Source organism: Aureobasidium melanogenum (assembly GCF_000721775.1).
Source record: "Aureobasidium melanogenum CBS 110374 unplaced genomic scaffold scaffold_8, whole genome shotgun sequence".
In the NCBI taxonomy this organism is placed as follows: Eukaryota; Fungi; Ascomycota; class Dothideomycetes; order Dothideales; family Saccotheciaceae; genus Aureobasidium; species Aureobasidium melanogenum.
This window is the reverse complement of record NW_024470060.1, coordinates 660322-687525: the sequence shown is the minus strand read 5'-3', so window position 1 is coordinate 687525 and position 27204 is coordinate 660322. Positions and strand designations below refer to the sequence as shown.

Here is a 27204-nt window from a genome sequence, read left to right as displayed (position 1 = left end):
TAAGCTTGTGGTTCTAGCTCGCCTTCGCTCAATCATTACAGCCCACCTATTGTACACTGGATATAAGACGCAATGCCAGGCACTTCATCACCTGTTTCTCCAGGATCTTCTGAGCCACCAATGTCGTTTCAATTCGTCAACCTCACGGATCCTAGCGATACCAAGGATCAAAAGGTTCGACGAGCCATTCGAAGTCATGTCACCAAGCAACAACATCACAAAGCAGAACAACTGGCAGCAGCTCGAAGATCAAACAGCGATCCGCAGTTGCTTGGTACATCATCAGCACAAATCTCGCAAGGTCGGACGCATGCCGCATCCTATCCTATGTCAAGACCTACTTCCTCGGGTCAGAAAAGCCCAGTATCTCCCACCAGCAGCTCTGACGTGTCTTCATTTTCATCGACACCTCAATACCCCATGATAGACGTATCACAGATCTATCCGGCTCAGTGGCTTCCTTATCTGAACCAGATCCTGGAGCACTGTAAGTGTAACACCAAATCCCTTGGTTTGGGTTCAACACTAAAGCGCGCATACAAAACAGATCTTACATACACAGCCAAAGATGTACTGCATTCAGACGATGCACCTACAATGGCCCTCCTGAGATCTGTCTGGATGCCATTCGTTATGACTGACGTGGCACTGCTTCATGCTGTGCTTCTATTTGCTGCATCGCTTTTTCGGTCTTCCATGGCTGCGCACACTCAGGTTGTAGATCTATTTCAGCTTAAAGACATGGCCATCCAAGCCATGAACGAGAACCTTACGACCAAGGACTCCATGATAGCAACCATGGCAACCATGGCTCAGTATGAGGCCTTCTGGAGGGATGCAGATGCATTCTCGACGCACATGAGTGGCCTCCGACAATTTGTTGAGATGCGCGGTGGACTCTCGGCACTAGGATTAGATGGGTTTCTCGAAAAGATGTTGGTAGCCATTGATCTCGAGTTGGCTAGAACCACTGGACACGAGCGATTGTTTGCTTCAAGCCGACAATCCCTCCGTCGACAAGGATCGCACGGCTAATATGCCTGCCTAGTCATGATGCTTGCACCAATTCAACCCTGCATTCACCAACACGATCGCTTGTTTCATTTCGCCCATATATATTTTTGAGAAGTCTACTACCACGACAAAAAATAATATAATGTGTTGAACGCAAGTTGCTATTTATCCGCCAATACTGCAATATCCACATCATTAGGCTGGTGGTACAAAATCAGCAAGCCCTGAAAAGGCAGGTCGTAACTGTATAAGATAGATTGCGAGATCTGGTCCGATTGCCGAGATCGATCTGTTCGAGTAAATTGCTTGCCAACCTGAATGGAAAGGGAATTCGGGTACAACTGCCGTGATGTTTCAGGTGAACAACTTCAACTCTTGCTGCGCATCTGCTCACACATCAGCATTAATAATTCTGACAAACTTCAGGACATCATACTTTCCGGACTGACCTTCTGCAAACGGTCAACAATGATCGTCCTCGCGTGCAAGAAATACCACCAGCACGACCGAACTGCAGAGAACCGCTGTGCATACAGACCCCAGTGACTGGTACGGCTAGCGACACCGCCGACACGAAAGGTCGTGCTCGACCCATCGACCGGAGCCGGCGACTGCAGAATCGTCTATTCAACCAGGATAAGGCAGTGCATGTTTCGTCATCCGTCTGATGAAACGTGACCGCATGGTAGAGAACGGGCGAGTCACAGTCGAAGGAACAGTGCCAGAGGAAATGCAAGATTGATTCAGCGAAGAAGATTCGCGCCCAGCTGGTGCACGGAAAGAAGAAGAGCGGAGTGGTTAAACTCCACCCTCTTTACCCTCGCTCAGCAGTCCGACTGGCTCCACTCAGCGCTGTTCAGATCTCATGATCAATATGCGTGCAGGTTCACGGCTGTTGATTCCAACTGCATTGTCACTTCCACGTGTCAATTTCCCGCGTGCCACTGTCTTTCAAAAGTTTTCAGAGAACTGACTTGGGCAGCTCTGCTTGGAGTCTGGTGGATCATGGCATAACAGCCATTTTCATCACAGCACATCACATGCACACATCTCGCTTACGTCTAGGGCCTACTCAACCATTTCTAGCAATGCAGAGTGTCCTTACTTGGCTGACGACAACTGCCGAATCATCATCGTGATCCATCGGGCTGAGACAATCATGCAGAAACCGTATAAGTACATGAGAAGTGCAGACATCTAGACCATGGCACAGATTTTTGCTCGAGCACAAGATCGTAGAATCTGGAAAGGATCAATTGCTAAAAGGCATGATTTGACGCGAACTCTTGTTGTTTCGTTGATGCCCATCCAAGCTGCCGGGACCTAAGCAAGTAATCAAGGCTTGTGAAGGATTGCAACAAAGCGACGGGTACCTCCTGAACCATGTTGCTACTCTCTGCGCAGTTGAGGCCTTGAAACCAAGCGATGATGATGTTGTTTCTCGTCCTGCACCTCCAAGCGTTGTGCGTCTGAGATACTTGCGAAAATGTGATCAAAAGACAACCCACACGTCGGAGCTAGCTCTTTCCTTCAACAATTGTTGGTCTTCCCCAACAAGCGCTTCGGGTGGGAAGGCACAGGGTATGGAAGTGTCCAACTGAACAGTGCGTGGCTTGCAGACTGCCTATCTTGACGTTTGCCCACGCTATTCGCTGTCGGCTCCTTCAATATGCAGATGCATCAATGTGCACGCTGTCCAGCGGATGTAGAAGGAACATGCAACTACAGAGTGCATGAACATCAGACGTCCAATACTCTGGTGTAGCCTCGTTGCAGGCTGCAAGTGCCGTTACTGCTAGCGACCAACCACGTCTCACTCTTGCCCATGTATACTGCTTGAAGGACGAGTCAGGATCCCAACACTTTGGCAACATGAGAAAGACATCGGATTGTCTCGCCGGCCGTCCCATCCGCGACTGCATGGATTACCGATCGAGCTTTACCTGCTTACTCTTTCCTTCGATATACTACGGCTGCTCCTACCCTTCTCGCATTCTAGAACCTTCTGTCCTCCCACATTCTCGTCATGCTATGATACAACATCACCTAATGAGCTAAGAGGGACATACACTTCGAAAGCAAATCAAGCCTCTATAGAGCTGATGAACTCATGAATTCACAAAGACGCTGCTCTCTCCAGCCTCAGAGCCGCGCATCTCTGTATGTATCATGTAACAACCGCCAGTCCATCATGAGAAACTTCTGAAACCGCCTCATCGAGTGTGTGCCTCTTATCAAAGACGGTGCATAGATGGGCTCGACTGACCACACACCATGACCTACCAGGCTTGCCAATCAGCTAGTCGACTTGAGTGTGTGAGCTCCCATCACTACTGCCTTTCCTTTGACGCATCATGTATAACACTCCTGTCTATACTTAAAACCTCCCAGGAAAGGGTCTCGTGATCTCGACTCCCGTCTTACCCATCTCCTCACAACTTCAAGCCGAAAGGCTCCAAACCGAATTTGCCTTTGCCTGCGAACCAGGTCTCATAGCTAGAACAGGACATGACGAATCGGTCATCGCGCTACAAGCTTCTCGACTGCAGCGTTGTCATCAGTAGGAGAGGATTGAAACCATCGACAGAATTGTGAACCGTTGCAGTTGACTGGTCATGAGCCGGGAACACTGTCGATGCCGATTCATCTCATCGTCGCTGGTTTCGTGCTTGATCAAGAAACCGTTCTCGTCCTCTCGAGTCTCCGTATACCTCATGCCGCTAGCTCCCTCCTCCGACCTCCTGAAACCATCAATCTCCACAAGGTTTGCGAGAACTGATCAATACGAAGTTGTACATCGGTACAATAAACCAGGATCCTTGAGTCTTCCTCGAGATATGCTGCACGCTGGATAGGAACGCGAGCACCGAAAGAGATAGGATACAGTACTTTTTGCCTTGCCTGGTCTCATCCAGTCTCTGCAAACATTGGAAGGGTCACTTGATTACTCGTGACCGTCAAAGTCAATCAACCGAGACTAAAAACACATAACATCCTTTCCGTGTACTATTCCACCGCACCCCATCTGCGTCAACAAGCAAGATCCATACTACAAAAAGGCACAGATATTCTTAGAGAAGACGCATCTTCCATTGAGAGCCGATAGGTGGTCACTTCTCAGCACACATCTTCCTATTTTCTCATAGTCTTGTGCACTTTTATAGCTACAAGCGATACAAGTTTTAGTAGACGGCGAGGATGTGAGAGACAATGGCAAGTAGAGGGGAGATAAAGCTTCAAGTAAAACTGATATATTTTTGTCGTGGAAGTAAAAAAAGGTCTATATAGTATGATATAGATTATGCTAAAGAAGGTCCTGGTAACCAAACATCAGGAATAGAAAAGATATCATGAGAAAAAAATTATCAGATCGCTCGCTAATGTAAAGAGAAGAAAAGAAGAAAAGCATCTGCCAGCCAGCCTTGTTTACCAACGACGACGAGCACCAGCAGAAGCAGATACAGTGCCATTGTTAACATAGACCAAAATCTTGTTAGAGCCACCACAAGCCTCGGTCTTGTTGCCATTGCAAGGGTAATTGCAACCAGCAGCCAAAGGATCAGATCCAGCAATCAAGCTGCTGCTAGGGGCGACTGAACCTCCATAACACTCTTGGTAGTACTCGGCACCGCAGACCTTGAGCCCGCTCTTGGCACAAGCGTCAAGGCAGTTTGCGATCGTGGCGTTGGAGGCGCCGCCGGTCATGCTCATGGTGGTCGGCAACACGCGACCATTGGTGTTGTCGGTGTAGCAAGCCATCAAGTTCCAAGTGCCATAGCTTTGGCGGGCGTTGAACTTGGACACCCAGGTGTTGTCCACGTAGACGGAGAGACGGTTTCCAGCGCCACAGGTCTGGGTGCTGTCGCCGCTGCACGCCATGTTACAGTCAGTAGCCTTGGCCGAAGAGGTAGGTGCGGTGTTGGAGCACCAGCACTCGCTTCCGTACTCGGTGCCTGCGTACTTGTAGCCTAAGCTCTGGCAAGTGGATGCGCACTTGTAGGGGGTGTTGTCGCTTCTGGAGTAGGCGGAGTAGGACAGCGCGCGGGTGCTCGAGTCGATGAAGCAGCCGTAGGATGAGAAGCCTGTGGGGAGCGAGAGGGCGGTTGACGAGGTACCTGAGGCGGATGCGGTGGATGTGGAAAGGGTAGTTGCCATGCTGCTGGATGATGAAGAGGCTGAGCTGCTGCTTGACGAAGAAGAAACAGTGCTGCTGCTTGACGACGAAGAGACAGTGCTCGACGAGGTGGAAGAGACAGTGCTCGACGATGACGAAGAGACAGCGCTTGATGATGAAGTCACGCTCGAGGAAGAAGAAACGCTAGAGCTCGAGGACGAAACAGTGCTGCTGGATGAGGTGGAGGAGACGCTGCTAGTGCTGCTTGACGAGGCGGTCGACGAAGAGACAGTCGAAGAAGAAGCGGTCGAGGAGGAAGCAGTCGATGATGAAACCGAACTGCTTGAGCCGCTAAGAGACGCAACGTTGGAGTTGGAGATGGTGACCAGAACAGCCGAGATGTAGTTGTTGCCGCTAGAAGTGTAAGTGCCCATGCTTGTCTTCAACCAACAAGTGCCTGGTTATCATGTCAGTATTGGAAGGGTCAGAGTAGGATATAAGAATGACAAACCTGAGCCGGCGCCGTTGGCACCTCCAACATAAGTGAAGCCCTGGCAGCCAGAAGAAGAGGCGGCATCACAGGCGGTCATGCAGTCAAGGTAGGATGAGGAGGCCTGTGCGTTGGTGTAGGAGCCGACACTGTTGTCCGAAGAGCAGGTAACGTTGTATGTCTTGCCGTTGGCATCAGTGATGATCTGTCCGTTTGCTTGAGGGCAAAGGCTGGCAGAAGCGCTGCTCGATGCTGTTGCTGACGATGAGACGGTGGTGGAGGAAGCGGTGCTGGAAGATGCTGAGCTTGACGAAGCAGACGAAGTTGAAGTCGAAGAAGACTGCTTCAAGAATCCGGCGACGTAGTTGTTGCCACCAGCTGAGGTTGCGCTTCCTCTGCTGTTCTTCATCCAACAGGTGCCTAAAATCTTATGTCAGCATTGAAACAATAAGAGCGCGAGAGGAAAGTACTAACCTGAACCCTGGCCTTGAGCTCCGCCGACGTAAGTAAATGCCACACATCCGGTAGTAGAGTCGCAAGCAGTCATGCAGTCAGCATATGTGTTGGCAGCTTGAGCATTAGCAAAGGAGCCGACATCGGTGTCAGACTGGCAGTGAATAGTGTAGACTTGTCCGTTCGAGTCGGTCATGTCCTGAGAATCGACAGAAGGACAGAGGCTGCTTGAGGCCGAGGCAGTAGCAGACGAAGAGGTTGCAGTCGAGCTGGAAGATGAAGCTACCGAGGAGCTGGCAGATCCACTCTGGGTTGAGCTGATCGACGAAGACGAAGACGACGATGAAGTCTGAGAGGCAATCATACCGGCAATGTAGTTGGGACCACCAGCAGTAGTGAAGCTACCCTTGATGTTCTTTAAGTAACACGCTCCAGGCCCAATACCGTTGTTGCCTCCAACGTAAGTGAATGCAACACAGCCAGTGGAGGCTGCGGCGCTACAAGCAGACATACAGTCGAGGTAAGAGTTGACGGCATTCGCGCTCGAGTACGATCCGATGTTGGTGTCAGACGAGCAGCTGACAGTGTATCCATTGACTGTTTGGCCATTGGCGCTGGGACACAACGAGGCTGATGGAACTCCTGTAGAGCTCGAGGAGGTAGATGTGGCGGTACTGCGAGCCTCAACAGTGGCAAAAGTGGTACCAGGAGCGGAAACCTTGGTGCTGTTGTCGATTGAGCCAAAGTATGTGCAAACAGAGCCGTCGAATGCGGTTCCAACACACGAAGTGCTCTGAGAGCAGGTGTTCAAACAGTCACCAACAACGGCAGCTGCACGCTTCTTTGTGAGAGTCAGAGTCTGGCCAGAGTAAGTTACGTTGACTTGAATCTCGAAAGTAACACCGTTCACAGAGGGTGTGGCGCCATCTGCGTATGTGGTGGCTGCAGAGGCGGCAGAAGAAGTCGTGGCAGTGACACTTCCGCTGGTAGAACCAGATGAGGCTCTCGATCCGGAAACAAGGTTATTCGCTGCTCCAGTGAAGCTGCCAACGCTGTTCTTAAGATAGCAGGTCCCGCTACCGGATCCAAGTGCTCCACCGACATAAGTGAATGCAACACAACCCGATGATGCGGCGTTGTCGCAAGCAACCATGCAGTCAAAGTACGAGCCGCTTGCTTGAGCGCTAGCATATGAGCCAATGTTTGTATCCGAAGAACATGCTACGGTGTAGGTAACGTTGTTCGAATCAGCAACAGTCTGACCGTCAGTGGTAGGGCAGAGACTGCTAGAAGCGATGCCGGTAGCCGATGTTCCTGTCGAAGCACCAGATGAGGTCGATGTGGCAAGTGCTCCAGTGGAACCGGTTCCGTTTCTCGATCCAGACACAAGGTTGTTACCAGCTGCTGTGAAGCTGCCAACGCTGTTCTTAAGGTAGCAGGAACCGCTGCCCGAGCCGAGAGCACCACCAACGTAGGTGAATGCAACACATCCAGATGAGGCAGCATTGTCACAAGCAACCATGCAGTCAAAGTATGAACCGGCTGCTTGGGCACTGGAGTACGAGCCGACGTTGGTGTCTGAGCTACAAGCGATAGTGTAGGTGATGTTGTTCGAATCTGGGATAGATTGTCCATTGGTAGCTGGGCAGAGGCTGCTAGAGGGGAGAGTGGATGCTGAACCGGTGTTTGTTGGTGTAGTAGAACCAGCAGTAGTCGAGCCCTGGGTGATAGTCACGACGTTCGCATCGTCGCTGAGCTCGTAGACAGAAAGAGTGCCAGGTCCACCACAGAGTTCGAGCGAGTTGCCGGTACATGTCATTGCGCAAGAGCTGTCCGAAACGGTGGTACTGCCGACGCCGAAGTAAGAACCACAGTAACACTCGGCAGCATACTCGATGCCAAAGTACTGGTAACCATTGCAGAAGGCTGCACAGTTTTCAAGAGTCATGTTCTTGCCATCAGAGTATGAAGTAGCAGAGAGAGCACGGCCGCTGGTCGATTCGTTGTGGCACCCAGAGTAGTAGTAGTTACCAACGACTTCGGGGTTTGAAGGAGCAGAAGCCTGAACAAGGGTGCTGTTCGAGTAGAGCTGCAAGCGGTTGGACTGGCCACAGTTCTCGGTGCTGTTGCCAGGGCAGGCTTCAGAACAACCAAGATCCAGAACTTTTTGAGTGTAGGGACCGATTGTGTTGTCACACCAACACTGACTACCGTATTCCATACCAGCAATTGCATAACCGGCTTTGGCGCAAGCGCTGGTACACATCTCGACAGTGTTCGATTGGGAATCGTAGAGCATGTTGGCCAAAGTACGCGAGCCTGAATCAGTGTAGCAGCCTGCATAGGTCATGTTGTTCGCGTACACACCAGGGTTGGCTGAAGTCGAAGACGAGTTGTAGGCAGGGTTGGGGTATGGGTCATCCACGTTGGCTTGAATGCGAGGGTAACCGAAATCATAAGACTTCGCGCCGTCACCATAGAAGTTGTCGCTGAAGAGACGAGCGCGACCAGCAGTAGAAGCCATCATACCGCCACCATCGTGGCCCATAGGGATCAAATCGACGGTATCACAGTGGCCTGAGGTTGAGTTGGCGGCTTCGCAAGTAGGAGTCCACCAGTTGATGAAATAGTAGAAACGTTCGTGGCGGTTGCTGCCGGTAGTGAAAGGGGCACAGCTAGAAGAGTCATCACCCATGTCTTGGGTACCGCGAGCGTAGGCCTTGTTCTTGGACTGGTAGTTGGAAAGCACGGCCGCGTTACCAGAAGCGACCAAATCGGTGTTGTAAACACTAGGGTAACCGGTGTAGTTGGAGAGACCATCACGCCATTCATCGTAGTCTGGACAGCTGGCTGTAGAAAGGGGACGGGATGAGTTCAACCAGACAAGACTGTTTGGGTTGGCAATCCAGTAGGTGAGAGGTACGGCCAAACCAAGATTCTTGCCGACAGCAGCATAACGTTGAACAGTCTGTCCACCTAGAGAGTGGCCAGCGATGACAACCTGGTTGATGTTTGGGAAGTTGTTCTTGTTGGCGTACCATGCGACCAGCTGATCAAGGACTTCGTAAGAAGAGACGGATGTGGACTTGGTGGGGTACTGGTTGGTACCGCCGCCGGCCCATTGCGATCCCTTCCATACAAGCAGGTTGGTCCAGGATTGGGCACCTCCAGAAAGCTTCTTCTTGGGGTTGGAGGGAGCATAGTCCCAGTACGGGTACGAGGTGTTCTTGTCATCTCCGTTGGGGAAACTGGGTGCGTTAATGACCACAGAATCGAAGTTGATGTTGGAGTCGCCTGTGACTTGAGAAAGTGCACTCAACATCTATGATCTCAATCAGTATTGGCTCTTAAATAGCATCTGCGAACAACTTACGTTACTCATGTAAGTACCCGCATTACGGTCTAAACCATGGATGATGATAACAGCACGTTTGACCTTGGACGGATTGATACGCTTGCCATTCGAGCCCAAAGATTGATAGTTAACGAGAGTAAGGTTGTTGTTCTTTCCAGCGGGGTCTTTGACCCTGAAGTAGACGAGTTCTGAGCCAGGAACATTAGGATAAGTAACATTAGGAATGACATCTCCCATATACTGTTGTGCAGAGACATTCTGGAGTGGGAGGGCTGCCAGGAAAACGAGCGTCTTCCAGAAGGAACCCAACATGACGAACGAGAGAAACGGGCACAGGACCCTATGGATAGAGAGGGGTGATGGAATCGAGCGACGATTTAGACAGAAACGGTAACGGTGGGAGACAGCAGGCTCTTAAATGTTCTGATTCTTCAGCTCCTACATTTTGTTGTCGACACGTCCCAAGCGGGATGGCCGTCAGGAATACCGGTCCTAAACAAACCAAAGCGGCTGAACATTAGGGGCAACTAGACGCAGAAGCTAAAAGCATGTTCAGCGTGCTAAAATTGTGCGCTTGGGATGAGAGGAAAAGTGTAAAGCGACCTAAAGAGGGAAGCGTTGAACCGTGCACGCGAGCTCGCTCTGCACCTCAGCTAGCCATATGCACTCTGTCAAGCTAGTGAATTGCGGCAACCTGCGTTAGCACCACGCCTCGACCGGCCGAACTTCCGTCTGCGAACGTGGAAGCACTTTGTTTCCTGTTCCTGCATATGAACTTGGGTACAAAGGATAATTCTCCTTCCGGCAGCTCAGGTACAGGCTTTCGGATGGTGATTTATTATGAGCACCTTTTGGGCTGCTTCGCAGCAGTGGGATGATTCACACCGTTTAAAAATCGTTGAGAAATGCTTCGCGCTCGGCAGATGGCAACAACGTGAGACGGATACCGAAAACGGTCGGTCCGTCAACAAATACTGAGACCTGATGAGGCAATCGAAGAGAGGGAAGCACTCGATCAAAGACATGGAGAAGAGATGATGCGTTTTTTGAGCTCACGAGCATGTGCGCGTTGAAAGCTTTTGTCAATAGAGTTGTTTGGTGTGGGCATTAAACCTCGGCGACGCCGCAAGATGCAACATGGAAGCGACTTGAGGAAGACAAGGCTTGGTAGCAGCACGGATCGCGTCGCCAATGCACATTGGCAAACATAATAGGGCCAGAAAGACTGGGAAGAGTGGGTTGCCATGTGGTGTGATTGATGTGGCACGGAAAGGGCACCATGGCTGGAAATTGCACGAGTCCAGAAAAGATCGGACGTCTAGACTTAGCATGGGATTCTGAACGCAATCAACACACCGGTCAGCTGAAAGACGCGAATCAAAGCAGAGCAGCTGAACAGCAAGCGTGGATCTTGTCGTCTGGACTGTGTTGCGTTTGACTCAAGCAGCCTAGATCAGACTACCATTCAGCTGCGCTAAGTGCGGTGATCTCCCGATGTTAAACGAAGAAGAGCAGAAGAAGCTCGGACTCTTCGACGGGTGGATGGATGATGCATGGCGAAGGAGAAGTCGAAGGCTTGGACGCCTCCAAAGTGTCGCTCAGCTCATGGTGTTGAATGAGAAGCACCGACGCGTTCAGGGGCACGGTGAAGGAGCACAGCGCCGGAGCATGACGTGAGGGCATGAAACCATCTTTTCGATATATTGGATGCAGAAGTACTTGATCAAGAACATGGTCATATGAATGGGAAAAAAGTTAGCGCGAATAGTATGCACCTCACACGAACTATGAGTAAACTTGGCGACAAGGACAATATTGATCGGGAAAATCCACAGGGTTGTTGATGAGGAGCAGAGCCAATGATTCACTGAGGAGGAATCGATTTCGATTCACCAAAGTGTATTCATTACCCTTTTCTTTGTGTGGAGGTGTGGGAGCCATTGGTGTGAGCATGGGTATGAACCATAATTGAAGCAAGAATCCAGTTCAATTATTTTCCAGAAGAAGAGACAAGAGTTGCGATTGAGCTCCGCAATCTAGTCGTCATCACTGCCATTTAATATGATGAGGGTTTCCGAATAGATGATTACGGATTCTGTATTGTGTGCCGCACAAAGGGAATTCTGGCCACAAGCGCTTGATGCTCTCGATTTTGTACTGTAGAGATATAGCGCACGGCCCACGTTCCCCGAGGAGCTGTGTGCCAAGAAGAAGAATCACGAGCGACGAGCGTCCTAAAAGAAGGAAATGGTAAGGATAGCCAGCGACTTGCCGAGGTGGTCAGCCTTTCCTATAGAAATTTACTGCGACACGGTCCTGAGTATTGGCTTGTTACCATGGTTTGTTCGAAGTCGATAGAAATGGTGTAGATGGATTCGCTGATGGTTTTGAGAGTGGTGGTCATGTCATGATTGGGCTGTGCTGTGCTGTGCTTCCTGAAACCAAAGTCGGATGGCAGAAGCTTCGCATCCGTCAGGACAGCTTTCTGCCCATGCGCATCCTGTATACCATCGACGAGTCGTCAGCAACTTTGCCGCCGCATGCGCTCCCGGCCTCTCTATCTCTGGATGTGTAATTAGAGCCTCTGGACGTAGTCAAGTAGTAGCGCCGTCGTCATAAAGGCCGACCACGGGGACACACGACACGGCCTGTTATTCTTTCATCGACTCGCGCCGCCGCCATCATGGATCTTCGTGGCATGCTGAACAACGACGCCGCGCCGGGTCGACCTCCGAGTCAGCAGGACAACAGTCATCGAGGCAGCTTCCCACCTCCGCTGCCTCAGCAAAGGTCATCGTCAGGCACATATCCTCCTGCACCGCCGCCGCAACAACTCCAACAACACCCACAGCAGCAGCAACCACCTCCACCCCCGGCCTATTATCACCAAAGACCTGCCCCTTCAGGCCAGCATGATGCGCGCTCGTCGAACCCCTCGCTGCCCTCGACTCCGATGGCGCTACACACGCCGCAGCAACAACATTACCCTAGTAGCCAGTATCCCTTCCCTCCTCAGACACAACAGCAGATGCAGCAGCTCCAGCAGCAGCCATACAGCCCTTCTCAATCCTATCCGCAGCTCACCCCCCGCCAGCAAAGTCAACCCCACTACCCACACTCCATGTCGCCTACGCCTCCAGCTGTCCATCGCAGCTCGCATCCTTACCCGCCCCAGCATTCGCAGCCTAGTACTCCTCTTGGTCCACCCATGCAGCCATACGCCCGCCAACCTTCGCTCGTCCAAGCTCAGCATCAACGCGCAACATCTGGTGCTTCCTATGCCCTGCAGCACCAGGTGAACATGGCCTCGCAGTCACCTGCCCATTCTCTGCCGCCGCAATCTGTATATCCTTCCGAGTCGCCGCAGGCCTATGCAAAGAGGCCGTCGGTCGATTACCCTACAAATGTGTCGGAACGCGACAGAAGCCTCAGCGTTAGCCCCAAGACAAAAGTCGTGCTTCCCACGCGCCAGAACAGCACCGACTCATCCTGGACCGCGAGGGAGAGATATCCATCACATGAACCTCGTGCTCCCCACCGCAGTTCGACCGACCAGGCCATTTCACCTCTCACCACCACCAAGCAGTCCGCCAAAATCAGTCCAAATCAGCCTCGCATTGGCAGCCAAACGCCTGGAGGCTTCCGAAGTATCTTGAACGAAGATCCTACAAACCAGTCGCCTCTCGTTGTTTCTTCACCTGCAGCTGCCAGAGGCCAGTCTATTCCTCCTCATCTGCCGCAAAATCCTCAGTTGCATCACTCGCGATCCTCGCTTTCAAACGATAGCCCTGTCCAGACTTTCGAACCGCGAGCTCCTATCAAGCACGAGTCACAAACACCGCTCCCTTCCGAGTCGCTACTGCAACAGCCTATTGCTCCACCTCAAGCCATGTCGCAATCTTCACTGTCATCCTCGCAGCCTCAGAGCGCATCGCAACCCACTCTCAAACGACCTGCTGAAAGTGAACCCGAACCGTCTGGCCCTCTCAAGAAGACCAAGAAGAGATATGCACATCCGCCGATCTGGGCCAGATATACGCCGTCCAACCCTAACTACAACCCAGAAGTCGATCAATTGCTTGGGCCTCCGCCAGATCCCACTCAAGCAAGACGGCCCTCTCCTCGTCCAAACTTGCAGGTAATCACGCCACAACAACAAGCGCAAACCACACCTCAACTTCAGCAACAACCTCCAGCCATGGATCAGTCTAATGGTCATCCCATGACGAATGGACATGGTCCGCCCACTCCATCTATGCATCCTTTTCTTGGGCCATGGGAGCCTTGCATCAAAGGCAACATGGCGCAACCTGATCAGTTCTCGCTACAGGTGGGAAAATATCTGTTTGAAGAAATTCTCAGAAGACCTGATGTTGGTGTGGGCAATGCGCACAATGGTGCACTGGAGATTGAGGCGAAGCTGGGTACTCTGGTCGACAGAAATACTGACCAGCGAGTGCATCTGCCAGTCATGAATCCGGCCGTGCTTGACAGGAATATGTCTTCACGACTTCGATTTGAGAGTCATATGACCGAAGCGCATCACAAACGTTTGAACGAATTCTTGAATCAAGCGGTGCAAGAGTCAGCGGCACTACCTGGCAGGCACAGACTAGACTATAAACACCGCTATGAGATTGATTCATTCGCGCAACTCAGTGCAGCTGGATTTGATGCGCTGCCTCAATCAGCCTTGAACTATCTCGACCAAGCCAGACAACCGCGATTGCGCACGTCGATCAATGAACGAGCACAACCGGGTACTGATCCTGTGATTGCGCGCATAGTCAAGATTCGACTTGCCGATCTGGATATATTCGTTCCTGGGTCGCCGTTCGACTGCCGGATCAGTATCAACATTGAGGTGGACATGCACCGACCTGATATCAATCCGGCAGCGATCGTCGAAGGAGGAGACACAAAGATTGGGGAGCGCAAGAAAGATAGACTCAGCTACACGCATTCAGTGTATAGCGTGGATCTGACCCAAGTCAAGAGTGCAGATGGACGCAAGATTCATGAGCTTGAAATCGAGGTGGATGCCATCAAGCTTCGTGAGCAAGCGGAGCGGGAAGCGGCAGGACAACCGAGCGGGTTTGGAGATATGGTTCAAGGATTGGTCAACAACATGTTTACGCTGATGAGAGTGCCGTTTAATTGAGACACATGGTCGGGCACAGCAAGGCTAAGACGAGGATGATATGATGAGAGCATTTAGTCACGACGTGGAGACAGCTAATGTTGAAAAAGAGACGGGCAGGGTTTGGAGCAGTCTTGTTTTATAGATATTCCTAACGCTGCCGACGTAATAACATTCTATTCCTGCATTTATCCAACAAGACTTGATCAGAGATGGTTGGTTAATGGGTGGTCGTTTGGTTGGTCGTTGGACTTGTAGATGGTCGGGGAGCGGCTCCAGTGGGTTCCGACGATGGAGGACCCTCGAATTACTGGATTTATCCAATTCATCACCTCATGACCACGACGTAGCGACCAGCTTAGAGAGCCGACGTACAGCAAAGCAATTGACATGGAGTGAAGAGTTGGTGCGACAGTTGCAGGAATCGCAGACTTTCTCTCGAGCATCGAGGCCGACATTCACAGCGACAATGACACGGCTACGGCTGGTGGGATGGCCGCTGCTCACACCAGGACTGAGCGAGCAGGCATCGATATGCACTCGATGCGCCAGGACGCTGCGACACAACAAGACAATCACACAACGACTAGCCACGTCGGCGACCCTCACACCAAGGCGACACATCTCGGCTTCACGGCCCGTCAGGCAGACGGCGCAAGAGTTGGACGGACGATATTTTTGGGCCAATGGCGCTGAGTCGAGAGTGGCTGGTATACGCTCCAACTGGACAGAGGCTACCAAGGCAGAAAAACAAAAGACAGCTGCCGAGGCTGTATCACAGGCTGAGAGCATTACAACAACGACGACGACGCAGCAACAGCCTCTCGATACACCCTCCCCACGTCCGCGGCGGCGACGACAGACTGGTCCGGATGGCCTTGTGCCAGAGCTTCCGCCTGATGCCTCGAGTGCTTTGTCTAGTATTGCTGCTCAGGCTGCTCCTACCTCTTTGCGCCGTCGCACGGCTACATACCTCGCCCTTACCAAGCCGCGCCTGGCTTTCCTCGTTGTCCTCACCACTACCGCATCATATTCGCTGTATCCTGTACCCTCTCTCCTCTCTACCGCAGCCACCCATACTCCCTCGCTGAGCAGTTTGACTCTGCTGTTTCTCACCACTGGTACATTCAGCACAATCGCATGTGCCAATACACTGAACATGCTGTTTGAAACCAATCACGATGCCAAGATGACCCGCACGCGAAACAGACCCCTGGTCAGGAAGCTCGTAAGCCCTCGAGCTGCTGTGCTGTTCGCCTTAGCTGCAGGTGCTACCGGCACAGCCATCTTGTGGTATGGCGTCAATCCCACCACCGCCATGCTCGGCGCCGCCAACGCCGTCCTCTACGCCTGCATCTACACCCCTCTCAAACGCATCCACCCCATCAACACCTGGATCGGCGCCATCGTCGGTGGCATCCCTCCATTGATGGGTTGGTGTGCTGCAGGCGGCCACTACATAACCTCTGCCTCCTCATCACCACTTTCCCTCACCGACGAAGCTTCAGCACTGTTGTTTAGTTCTGCTTCTGCGGGTGGGTGGTTGCTAGCTGCGTTGCTGTTTGCATGGCAGTTCCCGCATTTCAACGCTCTGAGCCATCCTATCCGCCATGAATACTTTGCTGCTGGGTATAGAATGTTGGTTTCATTGAATCCTGCTATGAATACCCGCGTTGCGTTGAGATATTCTTTACTCATGTTTCCCATCTGTATCGGTCTTTCCTACGTCAATGTCACGGACAAGTACTTTGTCATCACGTCCTCGGCAATCAATTCTTGGATGGCGTATGAAGCTTTCAGGTTTTGGAGGTCAGGAGGTGGAGAAAGCAAGACTGCGATTTTGACGGCGAGAGCGCTTTTTTGGGCGTCTGTGTGGCATTTGCCACTTGTGCTTGTGCTGGCTATGGCACATAAGAAGGGGCTTTGGGATGGTGTTGTGAGGAGTGTCAAGGGAGTGTTGGGGCTGGCGGAGGAGGATGATGAGGAGTGGGAGTGGGTCGATGAAGATGAGTAGATGAAGAATCGAGGTACGAGCTACTCAAAAGAGCCGGTCTGTAAGTTTTATGTACAAAAGATTCTTGTGTTTATATTTGAACGGGAGAGGAAACATACTTTTCGTGATATCATCTCTTTCCGTGCTTTTCTTTGTTGCTTCGTGAAAGATGGCTTCAGTATGGCTTTTAACTTGGAAGTATGTTGATTACCCGTCTTCTCTCGTATCATCAAGTCACTTCTCCAGCACCTTGTTTCTCAGGGCAACTTTGTTGTTGCTTGCTGGTAAGAGGCAGGAGGATCCATTCGAATGTCGGTCGTATCGTCAAGTGGGCGGACTCAAAATATAGATTCTACTCTAACATCAAACGGCTTGATCCAAAACACTTGAGCTTATCGCGAATGCAAGTATCATATCCAAGTAGGCTGTAGCCATTGTGCCTGAAGATTCAGATCAAGTGGCGGTCGGAATATCGCCGTCAACGATGTCGAGATGGTTGTCGTGAGTACAACCCTGACTATATCGAAGTCTAGAAATGCTGTGTTGTACCAAGGGATATTCAATGGCACCACATAAACAGGCATATATGAGAGTCTGGGATGGTATGTCTTGAATTGGCTTGTAATTCCCATTTGCGCCAGCGCTGATACTTGTCCGTAACTCCTTGTGACCGTACTGGTCTCTTTCAACCGTTGACTGCGACATGATATCTCAATGTCGCTCGCTCGAGCACAACATCCGTAGATAGGCGTGACCCTTCCTCACGATCCGATCCTCTCAACCGTCTCTTCCTTTCCCTTCCTCTTCTCCATTTCACCCTCGCATCCTCTTCCATCTCATCCTCTACTTCCACCCCAGCGCATGCCATCCTCGATGGATAAAGGTAGTAGGCAAAGTCGGAAAGGAAAGCGAAAGAACAGGAGGATTGTCTTCTATCGCCTACGCTCAAACCAACCGCTCGAACTCATGACGGCAACACTCTGATCCATGACAATCTCGCCAATGGCAAGATACCTCGTGATCCAAGACTTTGCGGTTTCATTGTCGGTGATTTTGTCTGAGGAGAGGCTGGGGCTTGGGGGTTGTGGTTAGTGTGCGTTCTTTTGTCTCTCTATTATTTCGGCGGCGGAGGTGGGTAGAGGATGGGTGGAGGTATAGGTAGGTGGAGGTAGAGGAGGATGGTGGCTCACGTAAGACCTGTTGATCGCTTTACACCGGCGAGGAAGGCGGAGAAGAGGACGGCGTCAAAGGCGTAGTGGGTAAGGCGGCCGAGCTGTGAGAGGGAAAGTGTGAGTGGGAGTGGTGTTTCAAGATGAACATGTGCTTCACGTACCACCATTGTTGAGGTCGCGTGCGTTTGGAAAAAGGAAGTTGTGGGTTTGATTTGCGGGATTCTATCGGATGGCTACGGAGACGCGAGGCTGAGTCTGAGGTGAACTGTAGAAGTGTAGTTTTTGGTTGTTGGTATGTCTAGGCAGATGGATGGCTGGTATGCAGCAACCTCGGTGTTCGTGAGATGGAAGCTCGGACGCTCAGCCGCGACTGCCTGCTTTATCGGCGGTCGCCAGGGTCCTCACCTTCTTGGTCTCTGTTCTTGGCCGCACTGTCAGAAAGGTAGGTTTGATCGGGCCGAACTCATCATTCTTCGGCTTCGTGGCTACCCGACACGGAAACGGTGCCGTCCTTGAGCTGACCAGGAACATGATATCTGTCTTCTGCCTGTAGCAGGACGTTCTATACAAACAAACCGAAGTCGAGCGAGGATGAAACCATTTGGATGTCTCGTTACATTGATTGTGAGATCAAGTGCTGCAGGGAAGCACATTTGCAGCACTTCTCGAAGCAATTGATTACCTGTCAGACTCGACCGCTGAACTGGTTCAAAGGTGGTACAGCATCTCGTCAGTGTCTGAAAGGGTCATGGATATTAAATGCGTCGCTGCACAGTCCCCTCCACCTGTGGTGTATCTATGGCTGGAGACTCACAATCCAAGAATACGACGCAAGCTAGCCAAGCAGAGGTGGTTGAGAAAATACCATTTGGATGGGAAAGACGGGAACCGGTGAGCTCAAACCGGCCGATGTCAAGATTTCGGCCTCCAGCTTTCACTTGCGACATCGTCAACGTGACGAGACATGAGAGGTAAACTTGCAATCTGCTGAGATCAATAATGGTCTGATGTGGTAAGTGCAAAAAGGAACATGCATGAGATTCTGTCAGCGAACGGAGATGGGCATAATTTCAGTAATTGGTGATGAAGATGCTTATCGCGGAATTTATCCATTCACGGACCGAATGCTTGTTGAGTGAGGGGCCGGTGTGGTTGCTATCGAGTAACAGCAAAGCAGGGTCGAGCACCAGCGTCGACTGACATGGGCTGTTTGTTTGAAGCTGCTGGGCTGACAAGTAGATGTTATTGTGTAGCTAGAATAAATTGATGTTTTCTGTCCTCTTGATAAACAATCTGCCAGAATAGCAAGTGCGCAGACAATCGCGGCGCAAAAACAAAAGAGAGGCTGATACAAGGCGGGGGTTTGTGCTGCGGGCTGCTAGCTAATTTTTGTGAGAGCTTCGCTCAACACAACCGCCGCGCCTTCTTTGCGTGTCATCTCCCTTGCCCTTCCCTCCTTCTCTCTCCCTCTCACCACCTCTTACACCTCTCAAATACAGACAAGATGGCCGACGCAATTGCACACCTCCAGGCTGGCCGCACCAGAACTGAGTGGCTCTCGCAGCTCAACACTGAGTATGTGCCCAAGCGCCAGTTCCGTCGCAGTTCCATCATCTGCACCATTGGTTAGTTGTGCTTCTACACAAGATGCGCAAAGAGTGCGCGCTGACAAGATGCAGGTCCCAAGACCAACTCTCCCCAGGCCATCAACATGCTCAGAACTGGTATGCTGAAACAACTCCTGCTCACCCTCAAACATCCAAGCTAACAACAGCCCAGCTGGTCTCAACGTTGTTCGCATGAACTTCTCCCACGGCTCATACGAGTACCACCAGTCCGTTATTGACAACGCCCGTGAGGCCGAGAAGACCCAGGCTGGCCGTCCTCTTGCCATTGCCCTTGACACCGTAGGCTACACTCAGTCAACAATGACGAAACAATTGCGCTAACAAGCGCCCAGAAAGGTCCTGAGATCAGAACCGGCAACACCATTGACGACAAGGACTACCCCATCAGCGCCGGTACCGAGATCAACATCACCACCGACGACAAGTATGCCACTTCTTGCGACGACAAGAACATGTAAGACTCAATTCTCCGGCTGTCCCACCGATCTCCTGCTAATTCTCTCCAAGGTACCTCGACTACAAGAACATCACCAAGGTGATCGAGAAGGGCCGTATCATCTACGTCGATGACGGTGTCCTCGCTTTCGAGGTTCTCGAGGTTGTTGACGACAAGAACATCCGCGCCAAGGCTGTCAACAACGGCAAGATCTCTTCCAAGAAGGGTGTCAACCTTCCCAAGACTGATGTCGACCTTCCCGCTCTCTCCGAGAAGGACAAGGCCGATCTCCGTTTCGGTGTCAAGAACGGCGTCGACATGATCTTCGCTTCCTTCATCCGCTCCGGTGACGATGTCAAGGCCATCCGTGAGGTTCTTGGTGAGGAGGGCAAGGACATTCAGATCATCTCCAAGGTCGAGAACCAGCAGGGTGTTAACAACTTCGACGACATTCTCAGAGAGACTGACGGTGTCATGGTTGCCCGTGGTGATTTGGGTATTGAGATTCCTCCTGCCCAGGTCTTCATTGCCCAGAAGATGATGATCACCAAGTGCAACATTGCCGGCAAGCCCGTCATTTGCGCCACCCAGATGCTCGAGTCCATGACTTACAACCCCCGCCCCACTCGTGCTGAGGTTTCTGACGTGGGTAACGCCATCCTTGACGGTGCCGACTGTGTCATGCTTTCAGGAGAGACTGCCAAGGGTAACTACCCCAAGGAGTCCGTCACCATCATGCACGAGACCTGCTTGCTCGCCGAGGTCGCCATCCCCTACGTCAACGCCTTCGATGAGCTCCGCAGACTTGCTCCCATCCCCGTCCCTACCACCGAGTCCTGCGCCATGGCCGCTGTCTCTGCCTCGCTCGAGCAGAACGCTGGTGCCATCCTCGTCCTTTCCACCAGTGGTAACACCGCCCGCCTCATCTCCAAGTACAGACCCGTCTGCCCCATCATCATGGTCTCGCGTAACTCGCGCGCCACCCGCTACTCCCACCTTTACCGTGGTGTCTGGCCATTCCACTACCCTGAGCAGAAGCCCGACTTCAAGCAGGTCTCATGGCAGGAGGATGTTGACAAGCGTCTCAGATGGGGTATCAAGCACGCCATCGACCTTGGCATCCTTACCAAGGGCGACCCCGTCGTCACCGTCCAGGGCTGGAGAGGCGGTATGGGCCACACCAACACCCTCCGTATCGTTCCTGCCGAGCCCGAAGACCTTGGCCTTGACCTTGAGGCTTAGAAAGCTGATGGCTAGATTTGTTGCTAAGGCGCTCTGTTTCTGTTGACCAAATATCCATGTTTCTTTTTTTGTTGGTTCGGTTTTTTACGATTGTCATATGGCGGAAGTTGCAGATGGGGACGAAAATAGATATCCGAGGGAATTACACCTTTTTTCAAACTTCAAAGCTGCTCTTGCTCATGTTATGCAATATGATCATCTGGATGTCCCAGAGGTGTAGTAGGTTTATGAAGGCATCGTGCATTCATGTAAAGGTGGACAGTCATGTTTTAGGACTTTGGAGTAAACCTCAGAGTCATTCTTGAGCCATCGAAGAGATGATCGTGTCTGTTTTTCACGTTGAAGGATCTTTTGCTTGTGGATCGCAGGACGTGATCCATTCTTCTAGGTCAACCATGGTAGGTTCGGACAAAGGGTGCAGGAGCTTGGTTGATAAACTCTCAGAGATGGGTTTGTGCGAGGAGGAAGTTGTGGGCCTGAAGTCTCTCACCGCTTCGTCTGACAACGCTAACCTTTCGAGTCTACCTGTTCGACTTCAGTCCGCGACAATTGTTTCCGACAAGACGAGCGGCCTTAGGAAACGTTGTGAGATTTCGCAATGGATAAATCGGCCTTTACACAGCAACTAAAAGGAGATCGCACTATGAATTGACAGCACGATGCTTCATCTAGAGGCCGTCGGCTTTTGATTGAAAGCTGTTGTCCGCTTTGCTCCAATGACAGGCAATGCAGCGAAATCATATTGCGACAATCTCGCGGAGTTTGAACATACCGGTACGGATTATGTTAGAGATCTCGGAAAGTGTCTGGTTCTTTCACAGAAGGTAGGGTCTAGAATATAAAAGATGTGAGATGAGTTCTCTGGTATCAACCTCATTCTATACCACACCAATCTCCTCCATTCAAGAACACACAATCACCTTGACGCAATAACTCACAATGAGCTCAACCAACACAATCGCCAAGATCATTGGTATCACCTCTGCTGCCTGGTTATCCGGTAAGAGAAATGATCTGTATCCAAACCCATGCACCTCTGAGCTCAACTGACACGCAAGCAAAACCAGGCAATATATCATCACTATCTCTGATCTCCATCCCTGCTGTTGCCAACATCAAAAAAGACTCTTCGCTGTCTAATGCGCATGCCGTCAGAATCTGGCAACAAAACTACCGACGAGGAGCATTCCAGGCCCCTCCTATTGCCCTTGGTGCTTCCGCTACTCTCGGATATCTAGCTTGGTCATTGCGTCATCTTCGCACAGTTACGGCAGTGGGTTTGGGACCTAGTGCTCTGTTTGCTATTGCAGCGGTATCCACGATTGCAATCGTGCCGTTCACGATTGTTCTTATGAGGCCTACGAATAATGAGTTGTTGGGGCTTGCTGCTAGGGCTCAGAAGGATGAGGCCTCTGTAGCAGAGACTAAGGATGTGGAAGGGTTGTTGGAGAGATGGACTGCTTTGAACCGTGTCAGGGGTGTTCTCCCTATGGTTGGGGCGGTGTGTGCCTGTATTGCTGTCATTGCCTGAAGCAGAAGGCCCTGATTTGATTGACAGGTCAGGTCAATGGGATTGGACAACAGGTTACACGTTGAGCCCGGCAGCTTGGGAGGAAGCAGTTTATGTGATATCAAAGACCATATATGACGTTTGATAGATCTTCAACACCGGGTTTTGTTTTTGAAAAGCATCCGAACAAACAGAGTATGACACTATATCATGAGTATCTTCTTGCACCTCCTTCCTTCCTTCCTCCCTCTCTACTGATCATTCTTGCCGAATCATTCAATATCCTACAATAACAGCAATCAATATATCTCACCAACAACTTCCAACCATGCCTCGCCGCGTTGCACTCCTAGGCGCTACAGGACAAACAGGTCAAGCCGTACTCAAAGACCTCCTAATCCGAGACATCTCCATCAACATCTACGTCCGCTCCGCCTCAAAACTCATTGATAAATTCCCAAGCCTCTCCTCTATGCCCAACACCCAAATCTTCTCGGGAGAAATCTCAGATTCCACATTGATCAAGAACCTCTTGACCGATGTGGACATTATAATCTTCACTTTGGGTTGGAACGAAAACAGACGCGGTCCAACTATCATCGAGGATGGTGCCAGAGCAGTGGTGAACGCTCTACGCGAACTCAATGAGGAGCAGAAGCAAAAGCAAAAGCAAGAGCAACCACCAAGACTCATCTTCCTATCCTCAATGACCTGGAACGAAACTTTACACGGCAACACCCCATCTCTGCATACCCGCATGATTCGTCTCGCCTTCTACTACCCCTACCAAGACCTTCTCGCTGGTCAAAGAATCCTCCTCTCCGAACCCTCACTCCTGAAAGTGACACTAATTCAACCGCCAGCATTGATAGAAGAACCAGCCAGTGGCTACGATATCAGCGTCCATGAAGCAGGTGCTGGATGCAGTTATCCAGATCTGGGAGGTTCGATGGTGGAAGTTGCGTTGGACGAAGCGTATGAAAGTGTTCCTGCTGTCATGGTCACGAGTAAGGCGGGACATGATTTTGGAAGGTATGCGGGTGTCATCTTGCCGAAAGTGGTTATAGGTCTTGCGGCATCATACTTGCCTGGCTTTTGGTTGATGCATGATCTGGTAGAGAGGCTTTGGTCGTAAAGGCAATGCATTGGTGTTGTGAATAGAGAGATAGATGTGTTTGCATGCATGGATCTAAAGTCTATGGGAATGCACCAAGATTGACCCAGCAAGAGTCCTCTGCTACATGTCAACCAACTGAGAAGATTACAGAGCTTTGTTACTCATCATTGTTACCCAAGCTGCCAACTTAGAACCGCGTCGGGCGAAATCGCGCGAAAGACGAGATGTGAGATACGGACATGCCCAAGTAAGAGCAGTTACTTATATTGACTTGGAGTAGTCCGAGGCACGTCAACACGTTTTCTGATATGGATCGCGATCAGGAAATTGGCTAGTGAAACAGAGTCATCATGCTATTCGTGCCTGTCATAAGCCGGCCCTCTGGTAAGGCTAGAGGAGACTGCGCTGCTGCCTGCATAAAGATAGAGACTAAAAGGAAAAGATTAAGAAACATTACCGCCGCATTCTTAAGAAAACATAGGGCTCAAGGGTATAGTATAATGCCCAACCACGCAATCAGAGAAACCAAAACAAAAGCGAGTGCTACGCTTAAGCAGCGACTCTCTCCTCCTCGCGACCGCGGACGGAGCCGTTGGCGACGCTAGCGTCCTCCTCCTCCTCATCGTCCTCGTAGTTGTCAGCGTGCTGGTGCTGGCTGGCGGGGATCCAGAGGTTGCTGTCACGGGACTGCTCCATGGGGGCATCCTGGCCGGCAAGGTCAACGGCCTCACCCTGGTGACGGTTGCGGCGGCGCTGAGAAAGAGTGCGGGTGCGAGTGGAGAGGGAAGAGGTGACGGCAGCGTTCTGCTCGACCCAGTTGGTAAGAGAGTCCTCGCAGTCCTGGATGATGCTGTGAAAATTGTTAGTATCACGAGACATAGAGTGTTACGTCATGACAAAAACTTACGCCTTGGAAGCCTCGTAACCGTCATACGCGTTTCTGGTCTCGCCAGGGGTGACGGGAGTGTCGTCAATGAGCTCGAGGAGGTGCTTGCCGTAGCCAGCGATGATGGCCATCTTCTCAGAGTGCTCACGGAGAGCATCGAACTGGTAGGTGAAAGCAGCCTTCAGCTTCTCGCGAGTGATGTTGGAAAGCTGGGCCTCGGCGACCAATGACTCGGCCTCGGCTCTAACGAGCTCCTGCTCAAGGACAACAATCTTGGGGCTGTTGGGCTCCTTGTACTTGAGCTGAGCGATCTGGTCAGTGATCTTCTGCTTGCCTGTGATAATATTAGCGAGAGCTACAAGAACGTTCGAATTGATAAATCTCACGGTCTCTGCTGGGCTGAACGGAAGCTTCGATGTTACGGATGCTCTTGATGGTGACACGGTACTGGTCGTACTTGTCGACGAACTGGTCCTCGAGCTCACCAATCTCGTAGATCAAGACACCAAGCTTGTCGGTGACATCGGAGACATCATCGTCACAAGCCTCACCCCAGATGCTGAGTTGTTGCTGTAATTGCGTTAACTCATCAAGATTTCTCGAAGCTGTGCCACAAGTTATCGACTTACTGCGACCTCCATTCTCTCTCTGCCGACGAGCTCCATGGAGCGCATGACGTTCTTCTCCATCTTCACCAGCTGCGACAGCTTCTTGGCGAGATCAGGTCCGAAGGCGCCAGCGGCATTTCTGCGGAAAGAGTGACCTACGATGCGTTAGTTGCAAGCAACGCGACAGTGGCTGATACGATGTGAATTACCAATGTTGCTCTTGCCAAAGAATCTACCAGACTTGGTGGAGGAAGATGGAGGAGGGGGGTTCTGAATCTGGGAGGCAGTGGGTGCGCGCGACTGGCGCATGGAGTAGGTGCGGTGCATTTTGGCGGTGGTAAGAGTTTAGTTGTGAGAATGAATAAATTGAAGCAGCAGCGACAGCGATGCGTAGATTTGTGTTATGAGGAGTTGGATGAAAAGGGGAAAAGACGGGTGATGCGAAGCGCTTCTTGAAGAATGGAAATCAATGGCGTGGGCGCATTATTGTATGCGGAAGCTGCAGACGTCATACTTGACTCGGTTGCCCCGTGCACCCGGTTGATCTGGATCGTCTCTTTATCGTCGACAAACCTCCACGAAAATCATTTACGATCTATCCCCATGATCTGCCTGTTCGTAGACTCGGCGGAGAGAGCAAGACCGTGCGGGCAGTCGCGTGTTCCTCAGCTCAAACCTCATCTTCATAGCTCTTTTCCATCTTCACCAGCTCGAGTTCCAATGGTTGTGCGACAATGAACGGAGATTGCAGCGTTGACCATGACATCATTCTATAGCGCCAAACCTTGTCATTGAGCATGTGCAGAACTGCCTGGTCCTCTAAGCCACAGAACACCGCCAATCCCACTCAAGCCCTTGGATGTTACATCTCCCGGCATCCGCGTGAGGATCTTCGGGGTCTTATATTCTGATCTACACACACGGCTGTGGCTTGAGCACAATGGTGGGCCATCTCCATACCAATATCGCCTGCCCCTGTCCCAAGCGATCTGTTGTTGCCCTGAGCGTGTGGCTCCTTCCATTCCCCGTTTGGCTTTGACAGCTTCGCACCACATGACAACACAACTGCCAACTTCCAAATAGTGCAACAGCCACAAGTACCTCTTGACCAACTTTCCACTCGTAATGCCATACGACCTTCCGTCCTTGGCATGGCCTGCTTTGTTCAAGAACTACACGAGTCCGTGTCCCTTGTCTAAAAACAGCTCGGCTCCGGTAAGGTCATTGAACCGACTTTGTCTGCTACTCCAGCCCTGCAACTTTCTGACCTAGTCCAACCTACCTTCACCAAAGATTCTTCCAGTGGCTAGCATTCGAGCTCTTCCTTCGAGGAGTGTAGACACAATGATCTTGCTGGGCATCACATCTCGATGGTGGTAGACATGTGATGTGCTGGTGCCACTCAAGAAGCACCTTACTAACCTGCCTAGAACGCTGTCAGCACGTCTTTCCGTCTCGAACACATTGCTCAACGAGATACACATCTGAAACACCAGTATATGTGTAGATATTTGGCGTTCCCTTCTCATGTCTGAGATCATCTTTCGGAATGATCTGGTTGTGACCACACGGATCATCGCCAGCTTCTGACAAGTAGAGCAATGGCTCAGACCATCTTCTATGGTACTCGACTTGGCCGGCTAGTCAATTCCACCACCATGACGAGATCCTGGATATGCATCTTGGCCGAGTGGACGATTCACTGGAGAGCCAAATGGAACGCCGTATTCGATGTCAATGATACAGAGTCTTCGCTGGAGCAATGTTATTACCTCCAACCACATCCAGCGAGGAAGTTATGCCTACATCAATGGACTAGCATATCTCGAAATCCCAATACGCACGGATTCTTAGGCAAGGTCGTAGTCGAGGTCCCCCGATTTTTCGAACTCCAGGACAAAGCTGGTGGGTGAATCCTCTGTTGAGAGGTTCTGATGCGAGGCCATCGCCCGTTGACAGATTGACCCTGTTCATACTTATACTCATCACAGTCAGGCAACATATCGAACCAATGTCAATCCTACAAGCTGTGCCTGGGTAGCAAAA

The 27204-nt window shown here is 51.2% G+C and overlaps 10 protein-coding genes across 10 annotated transcripts; 7 read left to right on the top strand and 3 right to left on the bottom strand.

Moving 5' to 3' along the window:
* Positions 1 to 72: 72 nt before the first annotated feature.
* M437DRAFT_46750 (uncharacterized protein) lies at positions 73 to 1035 on the top strand (the record flags this gene model as incomplete). The annotated part of the gene is made up of 2 exons (XM_041021315.1): positions 73 to 487; positions 548 to 1035. 2 exons carry the CDS (start codon positions 73 to 75, stop codon positions 1033 to 1035), a joined length of 903 nt encoding a protein of 300 aa, XP_040880627.1.
* Positions 1036 to 4440: 3405 nt separating this feature from the next.
* On the bottom strand, positions 4441 to 8595 carry M437DRAFT_46973 (WSC-domain-containing protein; the record flags this gene model as incomplete). Its single annotated transcript, XM_041021352.1, has 2 exons — positions 4441 to 5129; positions 7776 to 8595. 2 exons carry the CDS (start codon positions 8593 to 8595, stop codon positions 4441 to 4443), a joined length of 1509 nt encoding a protein of 502 aa, XP_040880626.1.
* A 5086-nt stretch (positions 8596 to 13681) lies between these two features.
* On the top strand, positions 13682 to 14587 carry M437DRAFT_46525 (mRNA triphosphatase CET1; the record flags this gene model as incomplete). The annotated part of the gene is made up of 1 exon (XM_041021288.1): positions 13682 to 14587. One exon carries the CDS (start codon positions 13682 to 13684, stop codon positions 14585 to 14587), a length of 906 nt encoding a protein of 301 aa, XP_040880625.1.
* An 868-nt stretch (positions 14588 to 15455) lies between these two features.
* On the top strand, positions 15456 to 16553 carry M437DRAFT_12345 (protoheme IX farnesyltransferase; the record flags this gene model as incomplete). The annotated part of the gene is made up of 1 exon (XM_041018656.1): positions 15456 to 16553. A coding segment is annotated over one exon (1098 nt), but the record flags the coding sequence as incomplete, so codon positions are not given.
* A 938-nt stretch (positions 16554 to 17491) lies between these two features.
* Positions 17492 to 17898, bottom strand: M437DRAFT_74839 (DUF1748-domain-containing protein; the record flags this gene model as incomplete). The annotated part of the gene is made up of 3 exons (XM_041026313.1): positions 17492 to 17633; positions 17750 to 17832; positions 17893 to 17898. The coding sequence occupies 3 exons, from the start codon at positions 17896 to 17898 to the stop codon at positions 17492 to 17494; spliced, it is 231 nt and encodes a 76-aa protein (XP_040880623.1).
* Positions 17899 to 19235: 1337 nt separating this feature from the next.
* On the top strand, positions 19236 to 21037 carry M437DRAFT_83968 (pyruvate kinase; the record flags this gene model as incomplete). Its single annotated transcript, XM_041028023.1, has 5 exons — positions 19236 to 19356; positions 19411 to 19455; positions 19511 to 19638; positions 19692 to 19813; positions 19867 to 21037. The coding sequence occupies 5 exons, from the start codon at positions 19236 to 19238 to the stop codon at positions 21035 to 21037; spliced, it is 1587 nt and encodes a 528-aa protein (XP_040880622.1).
* Positions 21038 to 21976: 939 nt separating this feature from the next.
* Positions 21977 to 22685, top strand: M437DRAFT_65547 (DUF1772-domain-containing protein; the record flags this gene model as incomplete). The annotated part of the gene is made up of 3 exons (XM_041024598.1): positions 21977 to 22037; positions 22105 to 22538; positions 22596 to 22685. 3 exons carry the CDS (start codon positions 21977 to 21979, stop codon positions 22683 to 22685), a joined length of 585 nt encoding a protein of 194 aa, XP_040880621.1.
* A 190-nt stretch (positions 22686 to 22875) lies between these two features.
* M437DRAFT_74836 (NAD(P)-binding protein) lies at positions 22876 to 23682 on the top strand (the record flags this gene model as incomplete). The annotated part of the gene is made up of 1 exon (XM_041026312.1): positions 22876 to 23682. One exon carries the CDS (start codon positions 22876 to 22878, stop codon positions 23680 to 23682), a length of 807 nt encoding a protein of 268 aa, XP_040880620.1.
* A 531-nt stretch (positions 23683 to 24213) lies between these two features.
* M437DRAFT_83965 (meiotic expression up-regulated protein 14) lies at positions 24214 to 25485 on the bottom strand (the record flags this gene model as incomplete). Its single annotated transcript, XM_041028022.1, has 5 exons — positions 24214 to 24514; positions 24572 to 24884; positions 24937 to 25120; positions 25180 to 25313; positions 25368 to 25485. 5 exons carry the CDS (start codon positions 25483 to 25485, stop codon positions 24214 to 24216), a joined length of 1050 nt encoding a protein of 349 aa, XP_040880619.1.
* Positions 25486 to 26759: 1274 nt separating this feature from the next.
* On the top strand, positions 26760 to 27199 carry M437DRAFT_65544 (uncharacterized protein; the record flags this gene model as incomplete). The annotated part of the gene is made up of 2 exons (XM_041024597.1): positions 26760 to 27063; positions 27150 to 27199. 2 exons carry the CDS (start codon positions 26760 to 26762, stop codon positions 27197 to 27199), a joined length of 354 nt encoding a protein of 117 aa, XP_040880618.1.
* Positions 27200 to 27204: the final 5 nt, after the last annotated feature.